General features: G+C 37.3%; 1 protein-coding gene and 1 long non-coding RNA gene across 3 annotated transcripts; both read right to left on the bottom strand.

The window, feature by feature from the left end:
• Positions 1–2068: 2068 nt before the first annotated feature.
• Positions 2069–12516, bottom strand: LOC130710990 (uncharacterized protein At4g17910). Of its 2 annotated transcripts, none has more exons than XM_057560411.1 (16): positions 12232–12516; positions 11717–11780; positions 11588–11633; positions 11167–11288; positions 10915–10988; positions 10698–10773; positions 10527–10616; positions 8944–9017; positions 4778–4865; positions 4036–4162; positions 3850–3954; positions 3593–3719; positions 3456–3507; positions 3323–3367; positions 2401–2499; positions 2069–2311 (listed from the first exon to the last, which is right to left on the bottom strand). In XM_057560411.1, exons 2-16 carry the CDS (start codon positions 11750–11752, stop codon positions 2159–2161), a joined length of 1314 nt encoding a protein of 437 aa, XP_057416394.1. In that variant the 5' UTR covers positions 11753–11780; positions 12232–12516; the 3' UTR covers positions 2069–2158. The 2 variants fall into 2 exon arrangements, with proteins under 2 accessions (XP_057416394.1, XP_057416393.1); XM_057560410.1 differs by having other exon boundaries at positions 11892–12515.
• A 4386-nt stretch (positions 12517–16902) lies between these two features.
• Positions 16903–17298, bottom strand: LOC130710991 (uncharacterized). The gene is made up of 3 exons (XR_009010533.1): positions 17202–17298; positions 17027–17090; positions 16903–16943 (listed from the first exon to the last, which is right to left on the bottom strand). It is a non-coding gene; the product is annotated as an uncharacterized LOC130710991 (long non-coding RNA).
• Positions 17299–26868: the final 9570 nt, after the last annotated feature.

Raw genomic sequence — 26868 nt, 5'->3', positions numbered from 1 at the left:
GCAGCAAAGCCTTTTTCCAGGCATCACAATTAATACACGTACTCACAAGTTGATCCAACCGTTGGTCTTCACCTTGCAGGTAGGTCGGAACTCAGAACATATGAAACACTCTATGACACGATGGGCACACTCAACAATCAACATGTTGTTTATTGGGTTTGAAGGGGAAGTGTCACTGTCACCATGCTTTCACATGCAAATCAAGTTGAACGGATTAATTATGTTGGGGAGGGGCTGATTTCATTTCCTTTTCAGTTTCTACTTTATTCATCATTGGCTCTGATTACGTTTTTTCTTCAACTTTTCTCTCTACATAACAAGGGGTAGAATACTCTCGTGGCTTTGCCTTCACGTTACAGGGTCTGTTAGAGCATCTCCAATGGAGTCTTTATTTTGGGACCTTAAAATAAGATCTGGATCTTATTAGATCCCACCATTGGAGCTATCCTACATGACATGAGATCTTAAAGCTAAGATCCGTGTCTTAGCTCAGGTACTCTCAAATGTGAGATCTTAAATAAAATAATTTTTTTTTCTCTCCTTCAATACCATAATCAAAGTGAAAATTAGGGAGGAAAATAAATAATATAAGTATATTGGGTATTGTGGGTCCAGACAAAAGTAAAATAAGATCTCAACCTCTAGAGTGAAATGTGCATGAAGATCTTATGAGTGTCTTAAATCCTATGTGACAATTTGGGCCCACAAGAATTGAGTTAAGTCTCAAAATAAGTTCCTACAATTGGAGATGTTCTTACGAATTAAGTTGGAGAAGCATTATTGGGACTGATACAGTGAAAGCCAATTGCTTTCTGTATTGGCCTCATCCTTGCTCTAGAGTGACTCTTTAGACTACACCTCTTACTCTTTTTCTATTTGTTGTTCTTCCTTTTTTGTGGAGTTGTTAACATTGTATTGGGTTGGGGTACCCTTGTGCTCCCTATTAATTTATTTTGGCCTTAAAAAAAACATAACAAGGGGTTATGCTACCTTTTACTGCATTACTTATAAAAATAAAAATAAAACTCTTTAGCTCTCCTCCAAAGAGGATGTGAATTTATGGAACTAAGAGAGAATTGAGTAAATGAGAGTCACTTTTAGCTTTCCCCATGAAATGTCCCTTAGGTAGCTTCTCAGCACCTCATGCTTATCCACTCTAACACGTTTGTCATCAGTCACTGATAGATATAGAGCGTTTGGTTAAGATTGTTATATGGTCATCGGTTGTTTTGAGTTTGGTAACTTAGGGGTATAATCGGCAATCATAGGATTCAATAGTAAATATGGGGAAATCTAGATCTATTGATGTTGTATCCATCTGATCAAATTCTGAATTTATATTTTATTTATTATCTTTGTTCTCTTGCATGCTCACAATATTCCAACTCTTGAATTGCATAAACAATGTCCCCATCTCTTAGAGTTAGTAATCCATGTACCTTGAGTTTGATAACCGAGAATTAAATCCAATATTACTTTTGCAATGGAGAGTACTTGCTCTTTCCGTGCGTATTTAAAATGCAACAGTCCACCGTCAACTTGGAGGCTACGTCAAGTACCTAAACACACTCTAGTTCTCCACTTTTTTTCACCAAGAAAATACAAGTATCAAAGAAACCCTTAATGTGTTTTTCTTGGCTTCTCCAGGTGTACATGTATGTAACAAAGAAAAAAAAAAAGGAGATTACAAAGACCAGGATTTAGCCTTTTTTACCTATGAGGACAAGTGAAAGAACACAGCTGTCGAACATGTGACTGCTTGACTCTGTTTGACTCGATTAACCATGTTACTATATGCTACCCTTCATTCAGATCCCCATAATTCATCATAATTTCCCATTCTATATAAATAATATGCCTAGAAGATCTACATACCAGATGACAACATAGAGGGTTTTAAGTTGCACTTGCTCAACAATATTGCTGAGTTAGCAAACCTTTCATGTCCACCTTTAACATTAGGTTTCATAAAGATGAGCTTTGTCCACCCTACATCATTTTATCGCCACCCAGATGTATTCGAAGATATGCTCACCGCCGCAGGGTATGAAACTCAATTGATGATTAATTGACCAAAACAAAATTCATGATTAATGAAAAGAAATCATTTTATAATAAACTATGAATACAATAGACTACAGCATGACAAAAGGCTGCTTCACCAAAATTTTAATTTCATACCAAAATAATGAGCAATTCCAATCACTGCTGATAAAACATAAGCATAGGCAAGCAAGATAAGAAGGGCTGTGGTTGATGACGCAGAGAGTGTATCAACTGACAAGTTTATCAACCCAGTAAGTGCATTAGCCTGCATATAAATTATTAGAGGAGATTAGCTTATAACAGAAATTTAGAGAGAAAGCATACAATGATAATCAATAAGAATAGCTTGTTCACCAGAAGAAATGTAGCCAGCAAGTTCCGATTAAATGCTTCTTCAAGTAAAGAAGTTTTACATCCAGGAATGAGATCAGCCAGCATTAGAATTGACAACAGCTGAAAAATAAGTGACTTCCAGAATAAGTATTGAAACCAAACCAAAAAACAGATTCCACATAAGCAATAACAATGTCAGCAACAATTAAAGAATGTCATGCTTTTTTGTTAAGATAGCAATCCGTAGAAGTACGGCACTTGCCCAACAACTTAGTGTGTGTTTGGAAAATACAAATGGATCCACATCTAGGTGTGATCCACTTCTAGGTGAGGCAATAAATAGTTTTTTTTGGAAAGATGCATCCACATCTAGTGGTGGTAGAATTGCAATTAAACATGCACTTAAACTTACAGGATAGTTGGTTTTTTAAAATGATATCAGAGCCTCAATGACCAAGCGGTCTAGAGTTCGTTCCTTGCTGCCCCCAATTCTTCTAATAAAAATAAAGAATTAAAGCACATGGTAGGTGGGCCTGTGCATTCTCCACGCTTCAAGCCCAAACGGGCTCTTGCGTGAGGGGGCGTGTTAGAATTAGAAGTAATAATGCAAAACAGTTATTGTGACCCTTACCCAATAACTTGAGCTTTTGGGATAATTGGTGGTTTGACAGTACCCATTACGTTTTCAAATCAAACGGCATGTGGATAACTTTGTTTTAACATTAAATAGTCTCCATAATGAAAATATGCTGAAATGTTCTATCGAAAGGCAGTGTCAAGATTAGTTTAAAAATATTCAATTGCACAAATATAAGTTTATGCGCTAACCAAGATTGAGACAATAAAAGAATCCTAAAATGCATTGACCAATACAAGCTACAAATTAAACATGCTCCATCACACTATGATAGACAATGATCCCATGAAATGAAGTGAGAATAACCTGTAGGTTGTCAGCCACTACCATAGTCACATACGGCAGGTTGCACTGCACAAAGTATCACTAATTAGTTTTCAGTGAATGATGCCAAACGAACTCTCTCTGAAGTACGAAACTAGAAGATAGTGTGACATACCGTTCTCCGTGAAATTCTTTCCACATAGCGGTCTAGAAGTACAGTCAATAACCTGAGACGGACATCATCAAAATAGGACAAGTTCAATCTGTGGACTTCATTCAAGACGAGAAAACAAGTTTTGGATCAAGCTTTACCAGAATAGGATTGCTAGGACCCAAACCCTCGTTCGAACCCATCTGCTACTTCTATATGCAGAGGATTGGGTTCCAAAGATAAGATAGTTTCCTAAGTTTACACCCACAAGGTACATGCCCCAGTATCCTGAAGACGAAATAAGATTGTTACTGTTAGTAGCAAATATTATATAATGACAAGTAAATTGGTAAGAAATAAGTTAGTGAAATTACAGGGATAGCATCAAAAGTTAAACAATGCAGGGTGCAATTCTTACCAAATATGCTAAAAATCCCCTCCTTGTTTTGACTTATGATATCCGTTCCTCTCTCATTGGAAAGCAAGTAATGATTTAAACCATGCATCAACCAGAACTGGTAACCTTGGAAAACAAATTTAATTTTATAAGAAAATCAGATTTTGAAATGCAAGACACAAGGATAAGACACAAACAAAAATGTACCTACTAGGACAAGTGAACCAAAGACTCCAGAATATTGAGGGGGAGTACTAATAAAGGAAGTAAGGATTGACACAGCAGCAAGTGTGAAGAAGAAATTCCAATGCAAACCATATTCACTCACATGTACCTAAAAGAAGAAGAAAAAGTTGGCTACGTTGAGAACGTCAAAATTGCATTGCAGTGACCAATTACCATGGTCATAAAAAAAATGAGAAGGAGAAAAGATAACTGACTTCCTTAATAGTGTCTTAACTGAGAAATTAGACTACTGGAAACATCAGTTCGATAGATGGGCAAACAAGGATTGTGGTGACCATTGTAAATAAAAGCAATCATGAGAATAGCTGCATCAATACTTTCTTTAATGCCTGCTCTCATGTTACTCATTTTGGTTATAGGGAGCAGATTCTACGAACACTATTGAAGTTTACTAGGGCTAGTAGTCTAGCAGAGTACAATCAAGACCAAATTCCATTCAGATGCCAAGTGAATGGCTTTCGCAAAATAAGCCTAAATCACCCAAACACGCATGGGATCAAAGCTTTTAGGCTTATAAAGACCATGGAGGTCAGAATTATCTGTGACTGTAGTCTTCCTGAAACCAGGTGATACTACTTCCAAGTTTCAAAAATATATGCCCCTCTCCTTGTTAAAAAACCAACTGGTGCAGTATTTGTGAACCTGTATCCACATGTTGTTTCTACATAGAAATTTCTAAGAATCCCAAAGTACATAGTCGCACCTGATAATCCACACCAGTTGTTGTAATAAGCCGAAAAAATCCTAAGATTAGCAGTGGACTAATTGAAACTATTGCAGTCTTCCAGTTTCTGAAGCATGAGAAAAAAATGATATCATCAGAGGAATGCAGAATGCAGTATATCTGTTCAAGTTCATTCAAAAAGACACCAACGTCATTATAGAGCATGTAAATAGAATTAGGCAATTAGCAAAGGAGCATATTTAATTTTCAAAAGGCCGTCAGGATTTCATGTTGTTAATATTGCTTATTACCCATGGTATAAGCTTGTCATAGAAGTCCCCAAGTTTTTCTCTTAAACTCTAGAGTCTATATGAACTCGTGGAGCGTTCACAGACTCGACATGTAAACTCGTATAAGTTAATCCAACATATATGTATGTGTGTGTATATATGTATATATTAGAATTTGAAAAAAATACATCATATAATATCTTGATCATAAAGTAATTAAGGTAATTTAGATTATTCTGATTGGTTTCTTTACTTTCATATTTATATTGATTTATATTCTTATTTAAAAAAGACTATGAGTCTTAATTAGTTTCCTTATTTAATGATAAGTACCCAAATATTGATAGGTGCTTACGGTTAAGGGTTAGTAGTTTGATGGTTGGCTTGTAGCCTAATAAGGGAGGTTAGAGAGCATTAGGATCATCTTTGTAGTGCTTACATGTATAGGTTAGTTAGGGGTTAGTAGTTTGATGGTTGGCTTGTAGCCTATAGATAAGGGAGGTTAGAGAGCATCAGGATCTTCTTTGTATTTACTTTGGAAATTGGGTTAGAGCGTTGGATCTCTCTAGGGTTTAGGGTGTTTGGTATCCCTTCCTTATATCTTTTCCATAATTCCTATTTGAAAATTAGGGTTTCTTTATAATAATACATAATACATTCCATAATTTCTCGGTTCTATTATTTAACTACAATTAAGAGTCTACCCATTACTTAACTAAATTTAGTAATTAAGTAAGTTGAATTATAACAAGAAATTGGTTTCCGTCCCTATAATAGTAATTAAGTATGTTGAATTATATCTTTTTGTAGTCCTTGAATAACACGTCAGTGTTTACCTACACGCCTACACGCTGGCATGCCACCTAAGTGGTCAAAATGGTCAAAGGAAGAAAACCGACAGGTTTATCAAGTTAAGGGACATAAGCCACCAAAATTTTAGTATAGGGACGGAAACCAAATTCTCTCTATAATTCAAGGATTAAAAAGATGGGTGAAATTCAAAGAAAACATCGTTGTCTTCGGAAAATTGGATAATACTTAAAAGATTCTTTGTAATTTTGGGAAAATGAAGGAAATTACTTGCAGTAAAGGAAATTGAAGAATTGAAAGGTGAGGAAAAAAATGTGGAACATTGAGAGTTAATAGTGTCCCTGACTATTACCAATGTATATCTGTTCAGGAGCCTCAAAAGGCTGTAATTGCTGAATATTTTGTGCATGAGGTGTCACATGATGTGAAGAGCCTAAATCTGGGGACCAGGCTGCAGCAGTAAAATCAGCTGGTGTATTAATAACTATAGCTTGTGGAGTTGTATTAGGTGGAGGAGATTGATGAAACTTCTGAGAAGCCTGATATGGTGAGGGTGTAGTAGTCTGAAAAGATGGACCCGAAGGTGCAGGGAAACGTTGAGTAAGATGTGATGGTCGAGCTTGTGGTTGATGCCACTGATTGTTGAAAGCAGAAGTGAAGGTGACAGCTGAGTGAAGCGTGATTGATGACTGATAAACCAGAGAGAAAACTGAGAAGAATTTTATTGATTCTCTCTGAATCCGAGAAGAAACAGAGGAAACTCACAAGATTACAGAACAAACCACTGGTTATTCGGGAGACCAGTCTCTCCACAACTCTCAACAACCCAAAACTAACTCTAACTACCCTGCTAACCAACCTTTATAGTAGGTAGTAAACAGTTACAATTTGCTAACAGAATATTAAGCCTCTTTGGAGTTAGTTACAGAGTTATTATTCCCTTCAGGTCCACGATGACTTGAAACTTCCTAAGCTCACTGGAGTTAGTTACAAGGTTATTATTCCCTGCTACTCCTCTCTTCGTCCTAACATACATAGACCTTCCTAATTAAAGGTCTATACTTATCAATGACCATATTTGAGGATCACTTGACTGTGAACATTGAAACGACCACTTCCACGGCTTCCACATACATGGCCTCGAACCCTACTATTACAACCACCATCTTTTAACTGATAACCAAATCTGAGACTCTGAGTAGAAGAAACGACCACCATCTTTTAACTGATAACCAAATCTGAGTAGAAGAGCCTGAAGCAGTGTTAACTTGCTGTGACTGAGTTGTTGTAGGAGTAGAAGTAGACTGATTTAAATTAACTGAAAACTCTAGATATAGTTTTCTTGTTCTTCTCAACGCTAACTTCTTGAGAAAGAAAATCTTATATTTCATCAATGGTTAATGACTGAAACTTTCCACTGATATTCAGCCAATTAACTAAACCTTCATATTCTGAGGGAAGACCTTCCGAGATTATATCAATCTGCTCCTTGAAACTAGTTGGATCCTATTAGGTTATTTTTATAACCCAACGGCAACAATAAAAGAGAAGAGGGTACAAAAATGAATCCTGATTTTTATTTTATTAACCAAGAAGGAGAACCTTCTACCAAGGGAGAATCTTTTTACAAACTCTGATACTCAAAAAATCCAAACCTAAACAGGAAACTCCTTTTTATAGTAATTTAACCCAACTAACCTAATAAAATGGCCCAACTCTACTTACAAATAAAAGTACTGCCAAACAGGCCTAAAAGGACTAGCTAATAGAATGAAACAACCCTGACACATGCCCAAGGTCCACATACCAAACCCAAGCACTGGCCTAAGCAAGCCCAATAATATTTACAACCCTAACAATACTACCCTCCAAAAATTCAACATTGTCCTCAAGGTTGGAAGCAAGTAAAATTTTGCACGCTGCATACTAATTGAAAATAAAATTAACTCCTTCTGGATCAATGCCCGTAAGAGCGATAAATGCTGCAATAGAGGGAAGGTTGGCTATTGGGCATAATCTCACTTGTGTGAACTAGACTTACACAAGGGTGACCATGTAACTTATAATGCTTATCTTTAATATGTCCCCATCCACGACAATAAGTGCACCGCAATTGCCTTCACATTCGCGACCCTATTCCTCCTAAGGAGACAGTGGACATGAGAAGAAAACCAATGCAGAACTATCGCATTGCATGTAGCTGACCTCGCTGGAAGAATGTTAGTCACAAGGAAAAGATGAAAAAATCTCCTCTAAGGTAAGACTAGTTGGGCTGTCAAGACTTTGATCGCAAACAGAAGCAAAATCAAGACTCAATGCAGCCAAAGTTTAAACCATAAGAGATTTATCTCATATGCTAGATCCTTATTGCAGTTTACTGACAGGAAAAGAGCATTTAACTCAACCTTCATAGACAACATTTGACAAACGCACAAACTTAGGAACCATCACGTGTTAGTGGTGAAGAATTATCAGCTTATCATCAACCAAATATAAATGCTATATGTCATTAGTTTACAAAGATTCAGCCACCAGAACTTGGGCACCAACCAGAAAAGTAAATGACATCTAACCGAGAGTTTTTGCTCAGATATCATGTTCGAAAAAGAAAGAGGTGATGTAAAAATTCTTAAGTACCCAATCATTAGAGTAAGGAAAATATATACATCCTGACATGTGGGCATATTGGGCTAAACTACCCAAAACTATTGTCCACTAATATAACAATTTATCAAAATCAAGTGAACAAAAAGGCACTTCTTGGGGAAGTTGTACACTTTTTCCTTCACTAGGTTTTTATCCCAATGGGTTTTTCCTAGGAAGGTTTTAATGAGGCACGTTCACTAGGTGTGGTCTTTGGGGTGGTTTTGTTTGGTTGGGTTTTGTTGATTTGTCCTATTTGTGAGAGGGTTGTTCTCATGAAATTTACCTATCTAATAATATATATCTTTTGCTGTCAAGAAAAAAGGGTTGTGCATCTAAGCAAATATAAAATCTTGTATTATGGTAAATATACGAAAACATTAATTTTCAAGAGTTCATTTTGTGAGCTAAGAATCACATTCAAGTATGAAGACACAAGATAGGGTAGCTTGAAGAACTCACACAGATGTAATATTTCGTGCTTGCCGAGAAACTAGTGAATTTGCTAAAACAAATGCTCCAACTCCAAGATCCATCTAAAATGCAAAAGTAATCTCAAATCACAATTGAACAATCATATTATTGAATGCACTGCTTGTTAGCAATGTAACAACCTAAAATTGATGCAATAAGAAAATAAGTACAAATGAGAATGAAAGAAATAGTTGAAGAGGTAGAGACAGAGATCAAATTTGTAGTGTCATGTAATCAATGATAGAAGAGCAGTTATTTAAAAGTTGAATCAAAAAGACCAAGCCGAGTTCTTCAAGCTAAAAAATAAGACCCATTTCCTCTACTTGAATATCACCGAAGTCAGAAGTAAAATATATATAGTATAAACGTTCATCAAAAGAAGCATACTATAATGAAGTACAACACATCTTCCCAAGTCAAATAAGGCACCCACTTTCTTTTTTTCATTCCATCACACTATCAAACTCAATGGAAGTAACATTGTCTATTGACGACAACAGAATGAAGGAGTGGTTCATGCACACAAATTTCAGAGGTTCGTCGTTAATCCAATTATTCCGCCGAAGAATCTTTCTGACCAATCTTTCTCTAACTACCTGAAGCGAATCAAGACTATAGTGAACACCTTAATTTCAATTGGAGTTGCCGTTTCAAATTGTGTTGAGAAGTTCTACATATGGTTAAGCAATCCAGAAATCCTCACTCCTAAGCTAGCTTTTGGGTTAGAGTTAGGCCTAGCCCATATTCTAAGATCTTTAGCGTCTATTCTATATTTGTCCATTGGAGACCACGCATACATGGGTGACCTGCAATTCCACGTTCCTATGGCCAAATAAATTCTCATACAGGGCAGAGTTATCCTCACCCCTAAGCTAGTTTTTGGGGGTAGAGCAAGACCAAGCCTAAATTTTAACTGTAAGACCATCTTGTCTTTGAACGATTTGAAGGTCGAGTCCGTGTAAGACCAAGCCTAACCTTTTTACCTTGCTTTGAGTGGTTTTTAGTTGTGTTATTGTTAAAGACTTATGACTTTTATCGCTATTATGTATGTTATGAATTTTAGGCAATATTTGACATTTTATGGTATTTATATGCATATAGTATTAAACTATTAATTGTATTAGTTAGCCAGCTATTGGATGTCGCATCTCTATCATAGGAACAAAACTTTGTAACTTCGCTCATAAAATTTTGTCAGCAATCAATTGTAATTAGTTGCATTTAGTTACAACATACTAAGTGTTAGATGCAGTTAAGAGATATATGACTGCTATATAGCATTAGTAGTGTTTTGTATGGTCATTCATTGAGAAATCGATTCATAATATTCAGATAGAAAATTTCCTTTCTATGTTCTCTACTTTTTCTATACTCCAGGAGTACTTGTCTGAAATTATTTTGTTTTCTGAACTTACAGTACATTCATGATATAGGAATTTGACTCACAAAACTGCATCAAAAGGTAATCAACGACATTGCTTGAGGGAAAGTGATGGATGAGGAACTAAATAGAGCATTTTATGTGATGTCTATTTTTTTTTTCTGTATTCAGAATTGCTAAAGAATCATACCAAACTAGTTCCATAAGTTTCAGTCTTTGCATATCTTCTTGGAAATATTCTAAAGTCAACAGCCAAGATGCACAAGACTGTTATAATCATCTGCACAGATAATTTCATCAAGATTATAACATAGTATGATAAGTATAATGGAACAGAGAATTCTAGAGTCGCACTTCATACCACAATAACCCTGTATGAAGTAACATAAGCCCGAAGAGAATTGGGCTCTCTTAAAACAAGAGATGAACCGCCAGACCTGTAATTAAAGGGTATGGAAGTCAGTCATAACTCGCTTCAAAATTGTGGATCATGTGAAACATTTGAGTTTTGACTGTTAATTATTTCATAAAACTCAATGTTCCTTCAGGAAGATAGTTAAACAAAACTGAACAATTACCCCTTTGCTGCAATATAAAGTAATGTCAAGATTGCAAACAAACTGGCGATAATATAAGTCCAGTCAGCAAGTACCTGTCACCAAGTTCAGTGAAGTAATTAGAAATAAAATGATGGCTATTGAACTCATATCAACATAGCTTCGTTTAAGCAAGCTATGTTATGTACTCCACCCACCCTGGAAAAAAATTTAAAAAATAAAATTAAGCTACTCCCAAGCCCAAAACTTTTGATGCTACTGGGTAACACTTACAGTGAAAAATAAGAGCATGGGAACAACAATGATAAGAAAATCGAGAGACAATGTAGCTAGATATGCTTTGAAAGTCCTATTCTCAGACAGTGCATCATCGTTTTTCTTCCTAAGCGAGGCACCTACAATCAATAAAACGGAATTAAAAACAAGTTAAAGAACAAAAGAAGTTCAGACCAAACAAAAATGCCATGTATGATGCTTAGTTTGTTATCAAGAAATAAAACATATATTTAATCACAGACCAAATGTAATCAAACAATAATAATTACTAAAAACAGCCCTACCAGAATTATAAGGAAATATTGCAATGGAGCATAAAGGGTTTGAGTGCCATTAAACCAACCAAAATAATTTCAAAAGAAAAATCAACAATCACTAGATTTGATAGTGCGAAACTGAAAATCCGTAAGGATCTAACCATTGGTGGAAATGGAGGTGATGGAATGACGAATAATGACCAGAATCTGTAAGAGAAAACAGAAAATAACATCACATTGAAGTATGATACTGTGATGCTAAGTAGCGTGCAAAATGTGGGGTAACTCACGGGGATAGAGATCGTAAGCGCCGCGATTTCGAGCATAGAGGATCCACTTAAATTGCTCACGAATCTGTGAAATTAGGTCAAAGGGGAAATGGGGCTCAGTGATGAGAATTTGAGAATAGTTATTATTATCATCATCATATGTGGAAGAAAAAAAGATAGGAAAGAAGAATGTAACTGTTCTTTGAGATGCTTGTTCGGGTTGAAGGAGGGTTTATGCAGAGGAGGATCCATGGGAGTGATGCAACGGTCAACTTCGGCTAAAATCTGGAGCTGTCGACGAAATTGAGCATAGAAGCGCAGAAGTGGGCTGAGCATGGGTCGGTTTCGGGCGGGCTCGGGTGAAAGATGTCGGGTTTGGGCGGATTTCAATCAAACATATTCAAGGCCGACTCCGACCGTGTTTGGCTTCGGGTATGTAGGGTCCGGGTGGAACGGGTTAGCGGGCGGATTGGGACGGGTTGGACTCAGATCTGTGTTAGTTCAAGCTAGAAACGAGAAGAGAGTGCACAGCATACCAATATTGCATGATGGTGAGGTTGAGTCTCAAATCTCACCCGCCAAAGCTATGGATGATGGAAAAGAAAACTTGCATGTCGTGATTAGGCAGTGATGGAGTGGGGGGAGTTGATCGCTACTCCTGATGGTGGCGATGGTGTTTCCTTTGCGACACCGAAGCCCGTCATGAGCAAGATGAGCTTGTGAGGAGAAACAAGGAGAAAGCAGGTGGTGGAACTTGGACGGGTTTCTGAGAGTGAGAGGAGAGAAGAAGAAAGAAGAAAAAGAAAGAAGAAAGTGAAGGAAGAAAGTCACATTTCAAATTAATTTGAAATTTACACTATGTTTGGATGGAAGGAAAGAAAAGAGTGAATCACCATTTTCGTCCCTAAGAAAGTAAGCACCGGTCATATTAGTCCCTAGAGATCATTAATGGTTAAAAAAATTTGGCTTAAAAGCATTTCATGCCTCTGATATATTACGTTTGTGCAAATGTCGACCCTATTCTTTTTTCGTCTATGTTTGTACCCTTCATGTTTCATAAACGTGCACCGTTTGCCCCTCCGTTAAAAAAAGGTGCCCTTTCGTTAAAAAAAATGTCACGTTAGCATCCTACATGTCACGCCATGTCATTAAATAAAAATTTAGAACTTAGGAAAGGAGGGAGCAGGATTCGAACCCAAGATATTGGACTGGCAAAACACACACACTACCAGTTAAGCTACCAAATCAATTGGTAAATTAATGACCATAATATTATTAATAGCACACTTATTTTTCATCTTCTTCAAAATTATCTTCCCCAGTTTTCCATACCCACAGATCCAAACCCACAAATCCCTCCTCCAACTATCAATCCACTCGCTGCAAGTCCACCACTTCCATAGAATAGGAACTCTCGGGGTTCAAGATTTTGGTATTTAACCCTTAATTGCGTATCCGGAAACCCTAATTCCTTCTTCAACATTCAAACCCTTCACTCACTCAGTCACTCTCTGTTCCCAATTCCCATAAGCTGCTACTGCCACAGTGCTTCATCACGCCCGGATTCTCCCTCGCCGAATCGATTTGAAGGTGTTTGGGTGTTGAGATTCTGGAACAAAGGAGCATAGAAAGGATCTAGAACCACGAAAATCCCTGCATATTTCCTCAAATCCATTCGCTTCCCTCCTGTAGTTGTGAAGCTCAACAGCAGCGGCGGCGGCGGAGGAAACAGAGGCGTGCTTGCCGTTGAAAGATGAGATCGTGGCGTGGACGGATGATACGACGGCGGCGAGGGAGAGCGGGAAGCAAAGGAGCGAGAAGAGGCCTCTGTTTTGGTTAACATGGAATTGGTGTATAAGGATAAGAGAATTGAAGAATAGTACGGGTTTGATTCATTCATTGTAGTTTGGAGAGAGTTGGAAGGTTGTGGAGAGTGGGGGAGAAGAAAACACAAGATTTAGAGTTGGAAACCCAGAAACGTGAAGATGATGAATTTGAAGAAGATGAAGAATAAGTATGATATTAATAATATTATGTTATTATTTTTCCAATTGATTTGGTAGCTCAACTGGTAATGTGTGTGTTTTGCCCGTCCAACATCTTGGGTTCGAATCTTGCTCTCTCCTTTTTCAAGTTCTAAATTTTTATTTAATGACATGGCGTGACATGTAGGATGCTGACGTGGCATTTAACAGCCACGTCGTCTTTTTTTTTAACGGAAGGACACCTTTTTTTAACGGAGGGGCAAACGATGCACGTTTACGAAACATGAAGGGTACAAACATAGACGAAAAAAGAATAGGGTCGACATTTGCACAAATGTAATATATCAGGGGCATGAAATGCTTTTAAGCCAAAAAAATTCTGTAAGTGTTGATGTCGATCATAGTAGTCCCTATCTAAGTTTGGTCGTTAGTCCCTGGAACGGAAAGTGTCCATGTGTCACGTTATGTGCCACGTAGGTTTCAATTTAGTTTCTGACGTTATCAATTTAGTTCCTAGGTAATTAATTTAATTAAAATAATGAGTTAAAAAATAAAAAAATAGAAAATCCAAACTAAATTTAATTAAAATTATGAATTACAAAAAATAAAAAATTAACCAGATTTTTTTTAAATATTAGTTATAATAAAAAAAAACCCCAGATCCTTTTCATCATTTTCATCATCTTCATCTTCTGGAAACCTAACCCAAACCCATCCCCTCCCGAAAGCCTCCACGCCACCCAGCCGCCACCGATTCACTACAGCGACTGCCGACCAGCCACCACCGATCCAAAGCCTCCACTCAACCTCATCAAGGGTTGCTGTGAATTTCATGGAGAGGCTTTCAAGTACAATTGCAATATGTGAGGGACGTGATGCTGCTGAAGCTGCTACAACATTCGTTCCCTTCCTTTTATTAGTTTCATTTTGCTGCACTTTAATTCTTAGTCTCCTTTGATGTTGCTTTTTAATTATCTTTGTTCTCTTTGTACTAAATCTACCTGTTGAAGCTTTGGAAGAAGTTGATGATGTGATTTGTTTATTTAGGCTTAATACATCAGAAGGCCCCTGTAGTTGTAAAGGGAATTAAATCCAGGGCCTAGAAAATTTTTGCATCAAATTGGGTCCCTAGAAATTTTTTTTTAATTCAATTAAGGCCTAAGTGTGCCAACCTTCAATTTTATCCCAGTCATCAATTCCACGTGGCTTTTATAACTTTTTTAATTAAAAAAATAAAATAAAACTGATTTGATTTAATTTTAAATAAATAAATAAATTGATTTTTTTAAAAACGAAATAAAATCTTTTCTTTTTCTTCTAAAAAATAAAATCATTATTTTCACCACCTCTCTTCTGCACATCCTCTCTACCATGGCCCTTTGTCACCACCCACCACAGATCTTCTCCTCCCTACCCCACCGACCACCACCTCTCTACTCGTTCCTCCATATTTGTCTCACCGTTTCACCGAGAGGGCGTGCGCGATGCTGTTGTGCATCCACCATCAACAGATCTTCTTCTCCTTCACTCCAGAACGACACTTATTCCTAAAACACACAAATCTTGTCAATTTCTTCTTCTTAAACTTGTCCTCTCGTCCCCACGCATAGATCCAGCGAATGCATCTGGTTCCGTGTGTTCCGTTGTTGGTTTTTCTGGGGTTTTTCTGGTTATTTTCTGGGTTTGCAAGTGCTGGAGTTGTTGGGTTTCAATCTAGGATGGTGGATCTGGGATTTGCAGATATGGATGGTTACTGTTATGGATGTATTTGGGAGGTTTAGGTTTGAAGTAGAAATGTTAATTCATGGGGCTACTGGTGGCTCATTGGGGTAGTTGTGGGGGTTGTGGTTTTTTTTTTTCAGGTGCTGCAGTTGCAAAACCGCATATGTGGGTGAGGGACGCCTGCGGGCGGATCATGGTGGGTTTGCCAGCTCCGAGGTGGTGAGGATGGTGCAGGGAAGAAGAGGAACGGTTTTGGGTTGCACAATCAGATGAAGAACTCATCTTTTTCAACCCAGGAGACCATAAATAATTTGATTTTAATTTGGCTTTTAAAGCACCTGTAATTGATGAATTACTTTGTCAAATGCATCCCTTCATTTTTCCAATGCAGGACCTAGAAGGCTAGAATCAAATTAACATGTGTTATATGAATTTTAAGATTTGATTTGAAATATTGAAGAACAATTTTAAGTTTCAACTATGGGTGATGATAAATTGTGGACGGTGGGTGGTTGAATTTGGCTTTTTAATTCAGTTTTTAATTTTTGTTTGAAACATTTTTTAATGGGGGTGAAAATGTTTTATTAAGTTTTTAAATTTTTTTTTTTGATTAAATATTTGAGTTGGAATTAAAAATATTTTTTTTTATTTTTATAATTAAAAAAATTATAAAAGCCACGTGGAATTGATGATTGAGATAAAATTGAAGGCTGACACACTTTGGCCTTAATTGAATTAAAAAAAAATTTCTAGGGACCCAATTTGATGCAAAAAATTTCTAGGCCCTGGATTTGATTCCCTTTACAATTATAAGGGCCTTCTGATGTATTAAGCATTTTATTTATTAAGTTTTTATCTGATTTTTTAATTATTTGGCTTATTTTTTATTTTTTTAATTAAGATTTTCTATTCTTGTATTTTTATTTTTTTAACTCATTATTTTAATTAAATTTAATTACCTAGGGACTTAATTGATAACGTCGGGAACTAAATTGAAACCTACGTGGCACATAACGTGACACATGAGCACTTTCCGTTCCAGGGACTAACAGCCAAACTTAGATAGGGACTACTATGACCGACGTCAACACTTACAAGGATTTTTTTAACCATTAATGATCTCTAAGGACTAATATGACCGGTGCCTACTTTCTTAGGGACCAAAATGGTGATTCACTCGAAAGAAAAGGAAAACGAAGGAAAACACGAAAAGTAAGGAATGAATTTGGACAAACTTCCAAATTAAATTCATTCATCGATTTCCGTGTTTTCCTTCCTTTTCATTTTCTTTCCTTCCAACCAAACAAAGCATTAATTTAGATAGAAAGAGTCAAAAAGGGACATCAGTTTCTAGATTGCAGCTTTTCCAAATAAAAAAAGAATAGTTCTATGAGTAATATTGATAAAGGTAATGAGTCATGAGTGACTATGACAAGACTACACGTTTTCGCACTAGATTTGATAGTGCGAAACTGAAAATCCATAAGGAACTAACCATTGGTGGAAATGGAGGTGATGGACGGACGAATAATGACCAGAATCTGTAAGAGAAAACAGAAAATAACATCACATTGAAGTATGATACTGTGATGCTAAGTAGCGTGCAAAATGTGGGGTAACTCACGGGGATAGAGATCGTAAGCGCCGCGATTTCGAGCATAGAGGATCCACTTAAATTGCTCACGAATCTGTGAAATTAGGTCAAAGGGGAAATGGGCCTCAGTGATGAGAATTTGAGAATAGTTATTATTATCATCATCATATGTGGAAGAAAAAAAGATAGGAAAGAAGAATGTAACTGTTCTTTGAGATGCTTGTTCGGGTTGAAGGAGGGTTATGCAGAGGAGGACCCATGGTAGTGATGCAACGGTCAACTTCGGCTAAAATCTGGAGTTGTCGACGAAATTGAGCATGGAAGCGCAGAACATAACAATAAATCAATTACCGATATGTCCCAAAAGTAGAACTACGGGAAGTTGAATTTGGCACCCCAGATATCAGATCTGGCATCCCAGGTTTAGTTGCGGGTACTAAAAAACATGGGGTGTTAATTATAGTTGCAAAGGCTTCGGAACTTTAAGTTTTTAAGTTCCGGAGTACTTCGAAACTTTAACTTCCAGAGTACTTAAGAAGAGGGTATTTTCGTATTTCCCTACTTTAAAGTGGGGTGGCAAATCCAACCTCAAGAACTATGGATCTTTTTCATTCCCAACTCTCAACTCAAGTCTCTTTTTTTTACAAGAGGAAATATCTCAAGTCTCATTTAAAGTTCTCATGAGTTGAGAGTGAGTCCCCGAATTATAGCTCAAGTGGTAAAAGCTAGGGACATGTGTGTTGGGCGGGAGAATGATTACATATTTACTTTAGCAGGTTACTAATTATGACCCCTGATAGTCGGGGCGTTACAATAATCCTACTATTTTTTATAAAGGAGTACAATAGCACTCTTCAACTTTTCATTTTGGACAAAAATACCCCCATTTTCTTTTTTAAGAAATAATTTAACTTACTTTTGTTGGTAATTTCCCAACACCCTTTTCTCACTCCACGATTCAAATTGCAGAGTTTTTTTATCTTGGTTGCTTATCGTCTTCTTCTCTGTTGGCTTGGATAGGTGCACAATGGTGATGCAACTATTTTTAAGCATCAATTCCTTGATTGTTTTTTTCAAATATCATCTTTATAGAAAAAGTGCAGAGTTGTTTATTGTCTTCTCAGAATCATAATTTCACTATTTAGAATGTCAAATCTGAACTTGATGACCACCACAATACGCATGATTTGAAAGAGCACCATGACAAAGCCCTCCATTTTTTTCCATCAAACGACCCCCATGTCGCCACTCGGACAAAGCGTTGCTGAATCTGCACCCACCGTCCGAATCTAGACTGAACGACCACTGACATAGGCCAACGTCACCTCCCTTTCGCTCCATAGACTCCAATTTAGGGGCCTTGCGCTATGTTCAGCACCAGGTGAGAGAGGGTTATGTTGAACCGCTTTGCTTGTAGGGAGAATTTGTTGAAGCGTCATGTAATTATTTCCCCTGGCAAAGCTACTTGTGCTTTCTGTAATAACACTTTGGAATCTGGCTTTTATTTGTTATTTGAGTGCCCTTTTGCGAGCAGCGTTTTGCATGGAGTTTTCCATTGGTTGGGTACCCCGGTTTTGATTGGCAGCTGTGTTCGTGATCACTTCCAGCAGTTCATGATTGGCAGAAATGCATCGCAACGGCGGTTGTCTCGATCTGTTTGGTTGGCTGTAATTTGGTCACTGTGGTTAATGCGGAATAATGTTATTTTCAGGGGAGGTTCTGCCAATTTTGGCACCATTCTTGAGCTTATAAAGCGCCGTTCTCTGCAATGGAACAAGGCGAACTCGCGGACCTTTATTTACCCTGTGGCTGCGTGGTTCACTAATCCACTGCAATGCATTGAAGGATCCTAGTGATATTCAAGTGGCTGTCATATTTTCGTGATATTGCAGGTAGATTGGTGGCATATTAATTGGAATTGTGAGCTCTTGGTATTTTTTGCTTCCTGTGTCTGTTCACTGGCTTTTGATGTGGGGTGCTGCTACTTTTCCTTGGATTGGGGCAGCAAACGGTTTGGCTATTCCCTAGCTGTATCACGTTTGCTACATTTGTGGTTGTTGCTGAATTTAGGATGGGTGTGTTTTTGTTGTTTTTCCTGTTTGTATTTTTCTTTTTTTTTTTCTCTCAATTTTTGTATTGGGTTGAAGTACCCCTTGTACTTCATTTCAATATAATATTTTGCTTATCTAAAAAAAAAACCAGGTGAGAGAGGGTACTATATGGGGCAGTCATTAAAGACGAGAGAGAAGAGGGAAATTAGATTTTTTTTAATTAGGCTTAATTGCACTTTTCGTCCCTAATCTATACCCCTTGTGCAATTTTGATCCCCTTTGTTTATAATGAGCAATTTGGGTACACCAAAAATCAGGACGTGACAATTGGGTCCCTACCGTCTAATTTCTAACGGAAACTGCCTATGTGGCCTTTATTAATGACGAGGCGCTGTTCATTTTGCCACCCGGACGCCACTGGATGCCATTTCATTTAAAATAAAATAATACATCATTTAATAAATAAAGTCCCTTATGTAATAAAAAAATATTATGTAACAAAAAAATATCCATATTCTTCTTCTTCACCACTACTAACCCTAACATGAATAATAATCTTTTCACAAACCAATTCCACCTCCACCTCACCAAATTATGAAGAAAAGAGAAGTAAATGAGTGATGTGACAGGAAATGCAGAGAGAGAAAAGAAGAAAACAGAGTGGAAATGATATGTAAGATGTAACACCCTGATTTCGGTGGTGCCACTTTAGTGACTTTAAATCAATAGTGCGGAAAATGCGTAAATATTTTTTTCGTTTTCTTTTCAAATAGAAGACTTAACATAATGAAGACTCAACCCAAAGATAATGATCATAAAGTAATTGGAGATAGTGCCCGCAGGCGAATAAGTACATCCCATGGTCAGAGCCATGAGTTTTATGAATACAGTTTTCAAGAAGATAAGTCAGCCCCAAACGGCCTTCGAAATACTTCCTATGCCCGACAAACTCCCTGTGATCCTCCTGGAAGAGAACCACACAAAAGCTAATAGTCGGGGACCTATTCTGCCCCAAATGAGAAACGACAATCAGAGCTGTGAAAATAATCCCCCATATAATACACTCCTAACATCGACCCTCCTCCGATCATGCATGAAGTCCGGGTCCACGCCGAAGGTTCAGTAGTAGTCATTGCGCTCAGGATCCTCCCCGAACGACGAACCATCTTGAATCAGCTGTTGGACGTCTGGCAGCAGGCCGACCGCCCAAACACAACCATACACGCAAAGCCAAGGCGCTAGGGTCAACTCACAGAATATAATAGATAATACAAGCAACATGTGATGAATAAAGGGGTATATATATATAGGTTGTATATATACATATAAGTTCTGTATCGTCTACCCTAAGGTATATACATAACATGTTATCAGATTTCTAATAACAATTCAATATTCAATATCTCAACAATTCAATAAGTTATATCTCGAAAACTCGATAAGCAATATATCAACGAATATAGTTAAGTGCATGGTATGTCAATGCTATGTCATGCTCAAAATATGATCCGGATAAAATGTCACCCTCACGATGACCCGAAGCATCTCGCTCCGCTAAAGCATCTCGCTTTTATGAAGCATCTCGCTCCTGTGAAGCAGCACGCTCCTGTGAAGCATCTCGCTCCTATGAAGCTGCACGCTCCTGTGAAGCAGCACACTCCTGTGAAGCATCTCGCTCCTATGAAGCTGCACGCTCCAGTGAAGCATCTCGCTCCAATGAAGTCCGATCTGAGATCGTCCTTCGGAAAGCAGCACACTTTCCAAGAAATGTATGCATGAATGCAATATGGTTAGCCAAACAACGAATCTTCCTCACCAAGGCACGCGTGTCTAGCTAGAGTACATTGTCTCTACAATACCCTAAGGTAAACAAGGAAGTGCTAATCGCATTTGGTAACTTTCCTAGTCACTTGGGCTCACCATCTCGATGGCCAACCAAACTGCTCAACGAGCAAAAGAATGCAGCTCGCACTCAGTGACCTTTCAACTTACCATGGCTCACCATCTCGATGGCCAAACAAACTGCTCAACGAGCAAAAGAGTATCAACATACTCATAACTGACTAGTTCCCCGGCTTATCCCTGGATTGGCCAACTGATAAAACTTGCTCATCGAGCAAAGTGCCAACGCACAATGGTTTTCCCCAGAAACTTGGATCCGACGACACTTCTCATTTTCAAAACTTAATGTTCAAGCCCTAAACTTCCGTCTGAGTCTTTTATCATCATATTAAGGGTTTTGAGGTTGTTTAATACATTATGGAGGTTCATTATGAAATTGTTTAAGTTCCGTCTCTAATCCTATTAGTTTCAAAGATCCCATAATTCCAATGATTCCCTGGAGAAGGTCTCAAAACAAAAGGTCCATCATCACCCAAGTAATGGCCCGAGAAGTTCCCAGGTAAGCTAGCCGGGCACAATGCCTCATTAAAAGCCCTTCTTGTCTTAGACAGAACAACCCAAGTTCTTACGTGAATTCAAATGGGGTTTTTCCAATATCATTTCCAAACTCAATTTTTCCTTTGAGAAAGTCTCGATCCATAAAACAATAATATGGTACGAACCTCGGTCCGTCCCATCAAACTTTATCCAAAAACTCGTCAGGAGTCTGGCATAACTACCCGTTATCCACTATCTTGACGTTCCTCACTCATTCGCACAATTGCACGGTATATTCAATATAGTCAGCAATTCAAGTGTGTAGTAGAAAGACACAATATAATCAATATAATCCAAATATCATGTGAACAATTAATCACATAGCCTATAGTTAACCATTTAACAATTAAGCATGCGAGTCAATTATCAACATATCAATGCTATAAATCCTAATCTCCCATGTCGACCGAAGCCCAGAAAACGGAGACACACGTCTCAATCAGTTCACTCGGCCGAAGCCTTCAGAAAACATTTTCAATCCAGACAATTCATATGCATAAACAATAATTCAAGTCGAATTTATCGACGCCTACAAAGCATTAGCTAGCAAGTAAGTTGCCCTAACCTCGAACTCGTCCAGTGCGTTCAAGCAAGGCTCCTTCACAATCCTCTTTTCCTGCTCCAAGTGTTCCTCCAAACGAATCTTTGAGCAAACGAAGCGAAAGTCAATCAAAACAAGTCAATTCGGTTAAAACAATACTAACTAGCGTTAGACAAAGCTTAAGAAGCTTCAGAGTACAATATTTAAGCATGGATAGATGACAGAACCTCGTTCGCTAAAACGAGCATAACCCGAGCTACAGAACTCGGAATGACGCGAAACCAGCGCCAAAATTTCGACAATCGAAAGAGCTACGCAATGGCTCAGGTCATAGAGACCCAAAAATTATTTTTGGACATGGTACCCTAAGCAATAGGTTTCGGCCACTATGTAAAATAGGGTTTCCGAACTTTTTCTTCGATCTAAATCGATTCCTAGGTATTCTTAGGCGATATCTAGGCCAAGGAAACTCTCAGAAAAATTATCGAATCGAAAACTGTCGCAGGGGTATTTTGGTCAATATTTTTAGCTCGGAAACTCAAAATCAGAATTTCGAAAAACAAATTAGATGGGGTTGATACCATCGATGATTATGGCGACTAATCTTACTAACGCTAAGCTCAGTCGAGGGTTTTAAGCCCAAAGGTTGGAACTTTAGCCAAAAATGGGTATTATGAGCAGAATTGAAACTCGACGGCAATTCGGCGAGAATCGGCGAAATGTAATCCGCTAAACATGCTCAGGGGCACGCAGGGAATAAGTTTAGATAGAAAGATGAAGTTATTTGGATAGTTTTGCAAAAAGCTCAAAACTTAGAGCACAGAAAAGCGTAGAGAAAAGCGGCAGAATTTACGATCAGAAGTAAGGATTAGCATCAGTACCTTGAGGCCTACGCGTAGCAACGAACTATGGAACGATCAGGAAAGAATCGGCGAAAACTCTTCTCCTCCTCCTTCCTCCTTGGCCGCGGGTTTGGGTGGGTTTTTGGTGAGATTTTTGCTTTTTCATTCTTCAAGCTACAACCTATATATAGTGAATGAAATGGAAGATATTTTGTAAAGGTTAGATAAGGATGGATAGATATTTGTAAATATCGGATAAGGATGAATAGATATTTTGTAAAGATCGGATAAGGATGGATAGATATTTTGAGAAGATATATTGTAAACCGGTACAGATTTGTTTAGACACGATATTCTCCCCGCTGAATCTTCTAATTCTTCAAAGAAATATCGGTATGATTTTTGGTTTTCGAGGCTTGTTTTTAATGCTTACCGGCTTCAGATGCAGTTTATGGTTTTGACCTCGGATGCAGAAACTTCCTTCTGAAGAAAGATTTGGAACGTCGATTAGAGTGGGCCAACGCGGATGAAATCCTTATTTGAAGCTCCGAACAGAAAAAGTCTTCATCGTCGGTTGATTTTAGGTTTCTTGAACTATCAGGGTTTTAGTTTCGGCAAACTTCCGATGATTGGAATCGGACGTTCGTACATGCTAGGGTTTCTCCTCGAAACGCTTGTTATATATGGATTAAGAGAAGTTCTAACATTTCTCTGAAGATTTTTGGAATTAGTTTCCATCGTGTCTTTAAGTGTAAACTAGCTATTTACTAGTGTTTTTGCCCTAGGTTTAAGCGTATATCGATCGTGCTATACCTTTTATCGATTTTGATACAATCCTTAGACTTTTCCTGAACTTTCTCCTTCATAAATTTATTTCATTCGATAAACTCTTGTTCAGGTTTTTCCTTCACGATACATCAAGCCTAATCGTAAATGGAAATCTCTTTCACTTATTCTAAACTTAAAAACTTGGGTCTTACATAAGAGAAAGGGAGGTGTGAGTATATCACAACTCCCCTAACATCTCTGTTCCTTTTCACCAGCACCACCATTCTCTTCCTCTTCATATCCTTCTTCCCTTACACCACCGGTGAACAACGACGAGCCCACCGTACGGCCACCAACAACCAGCACCCGTCTGGAACCAGGGCCAACCAGCATATTTGACCACCACCTTCATCCCCACCGGCGCTCAACAACTCGCACCACTTCGTCATCGCTGTCCCTAACGCCACAATCCATCTCCGTCGCCGTTGGAATCCATGATTTCTACCATCCACGACTCTTCGATCTGCCCTCCTCAACTGGGTTTTCTCAAGGTTGAAGCTTGGTTCTTCGATCTGCCTTTCTCAAGCGATATGCCTTCCTCAAATAAGTTTTTATCAAGGTTCAACCTTGGTTCTTCGATATGCCTTCATCAAGGTTGAAGCTTGGTTCTTTTATCTACTTTCTCAACTAGGTTTTCTCTTCTATTTTCCTCCCTTTTCCAAACCCTCAACCAAAGCCTTTTATATTTCTTTATCGATCTGAAGAATTGGCATGACATCACACAAAAGATAGGGAAACAAATGCAGATCTTTCCTTGAAGTAAATTTGTTTGTTAACCCGTTGATTTTGCTACATATCTTCCATTGTCAATTGCTCTTTGTTGGAAATTAAAAGTTGTTTATGCACAAAGAAATCTTTTATTTTTTCATGAGTTTGATGACACGTACCTGTTGATTTGATGAAGTGGGGAAGAGGATGATAATGGTGGGTCAGAGAAAAGGGATGAAAGGGGAGGTTAACGGGTTTGGGTTTGGGGTTGATGAGCATGGGAAGGAAAGGGGGAGGGGTTTGAGGTTGATGTTGACGTTGACGTTCTTGTTGCTGGTTTTCGGGTTGAATTGATTTCTGAAATTGGAAAGATGTTGCTGAGATGATGAAGATGATGAAAGGGAAGATGAAAATGGGCAATGGTTTTTATTTTTTAATGAGTTTTTTAACTTAAATTAATTAAATTTATTTTTATTTATTTAATTACATGGCATTCTGGTGGCGCACACAGTTAGATCCACGTCATTAATGAGCTCCACATAGGCAAACGACGTTAACTATTTAACGGAGAACTAACGGAAGGACCTAATTGTCACGTTCTGATCTTTAATGTACCAAAATTGCTCGTTTTAAACAAAGGGGATCAAAATTGCACAAATGGTATAGATCAGGGACGAAAAGGGCAATTAAGCCTTTTAATTATAAAATTAAAAATGAAAGTACAAAACTAACCTTCCATTTAATTCATTAACTAGAAGTTATGTGGAGATTTTTGTCCAAGTAAAACGGTGTAGAATGTTATTGTACTCCTTCATGAAAAATAGTGCGAGTATCATATCAAGTGAGAGTAATGTTAATTGTGAGAGATGAGAGGATTGAATCTTGACCATTTGATCTAACATGAATTGTCAAGATTAAAACATAAAGTCACATGACTTTTCAAAAAGTCACATGATCATTAATTAGCATTTAATCTCAACCACTCATGTGAGATCAAATGGTCAAGATTCAATCCTCTCATCTCTCACAATAAACATTGCTCTCACTTGATACGCTATATATATATATATATAAATTATATATTTTTTAAAATCTATCTTAAGTCTTAAACCTTCATATCTACATCACAGACATAAGCTCATTAGCCTATTTTGATGTAATATTCTAAGTGCGAACTTTCAAAGTAAGATCAAATGTTTGAAAATGTCATAATTCTTAAAGATTTAACAACATTAAGTTACTGAATCATATTCAAACTTTGGGCCCAATAGATAAGCTAGGCCTGGCCCATTTCTACCACCAAATGTTTGTTCACACCGTATAAAGCGATATTATTTAGGGTTTTCTACCACAGAGAGCGTGTCGCCGCATGTCACAATAAACTGCGCGAAAACCTATCTACACACTAAGTTCCTACCAATCAATCTAGAAGATCTATACAGGTATACGATCATAAATCTATTTAATTTTTTTTAATTCATACCCAATCTGATTATATCGTACGATAAATAACTTGATTTAGTTTACTTATGCAATTATTCATTTCCCTGTGTAAATTTAAGGAATTAGATGTATCTCACAATTGATTTGCTTGTTAATCATGCTTTGAGAATGAGACTGTATCATTTTCTTATTGCTCCATTTTTCAAAAGCTTCGGTTAGATTCTTTTCAAAGGGAAAACATGATGTTTTTTGTATTTAGCGGGTATAAATTATGAGTTATATATTTTGTTACAAAATATTTTAGAGGTAACCCCAAATTCAATGACAGTTCTTGAAACTATATACTTAATTTAAAGAATATAAGGCCCTTGATTCAAATACATAAAACTATATATATGGATATGTGAGTTTTCTTAGAGTTTTGAATTGTCGAAAAACCAGTTATTTGAATTTGCTCGCTTAAAATCACTTAACTTGAAGTGCTTTCTTGAAAAATTCTAGATGTTATGTTTTTTGGATTTATTCAAATTTTATTTCCTTACAAATTAAATGGTCTTTGACCATGGAATCAACTAAAAAAATCAATTATTTAAATTCCATAAACTAGATTAAGTTATTTTATTTATATTAGTTAATTCGACTTGTAAATATTCATTTTTACTTTCCGTGATGAGTTTATTTAATAATATTTTAAATTATAGACTTATATATTTATTTCATGATAATTGACTTGGTACTCACGATTGGAACTAAACGCATTCATCTATCAATTTTGACGAATCGTTGCCACAGTACTAGGTAGTCACTTGATTCGTAGAAACATTCATTTCAATGTTTTGATAAAATTTTGTTCTTTTGGATGAATAATGAAATGGTATTTGTACTTAACCCCTACTTTTTTTGTTTTGTAAACAGGAACACATATTATCATTAAGTTCATGGCGTCAAACATCAACATTGGCTCAATCGTTGTAGATCTTTCACAATACTGTGAAAATACTGATGTCGCGCAATGTGAGC

The sequence above is a fragment of the Lotus japonicus genome, chromosome 4 (assembly GCF_012489685.1).
Source record: "Lotus japonicus ecotype B-129 chromosome 4, LjGifu_v1.2".
NCBI classification, from domain to species: domain Eukaryota; kingdom Viridiplantae; phylum Streptophyta; class Magnoliopsida; order Fabales; family Fabaceae; genus Lotus; species Lotus japonicus.
The sequence above is the reverse complement of the archived record's forward strand: the minus strand, read 5'-3'. Positions and strand labels throughout refer to the sequence as shown.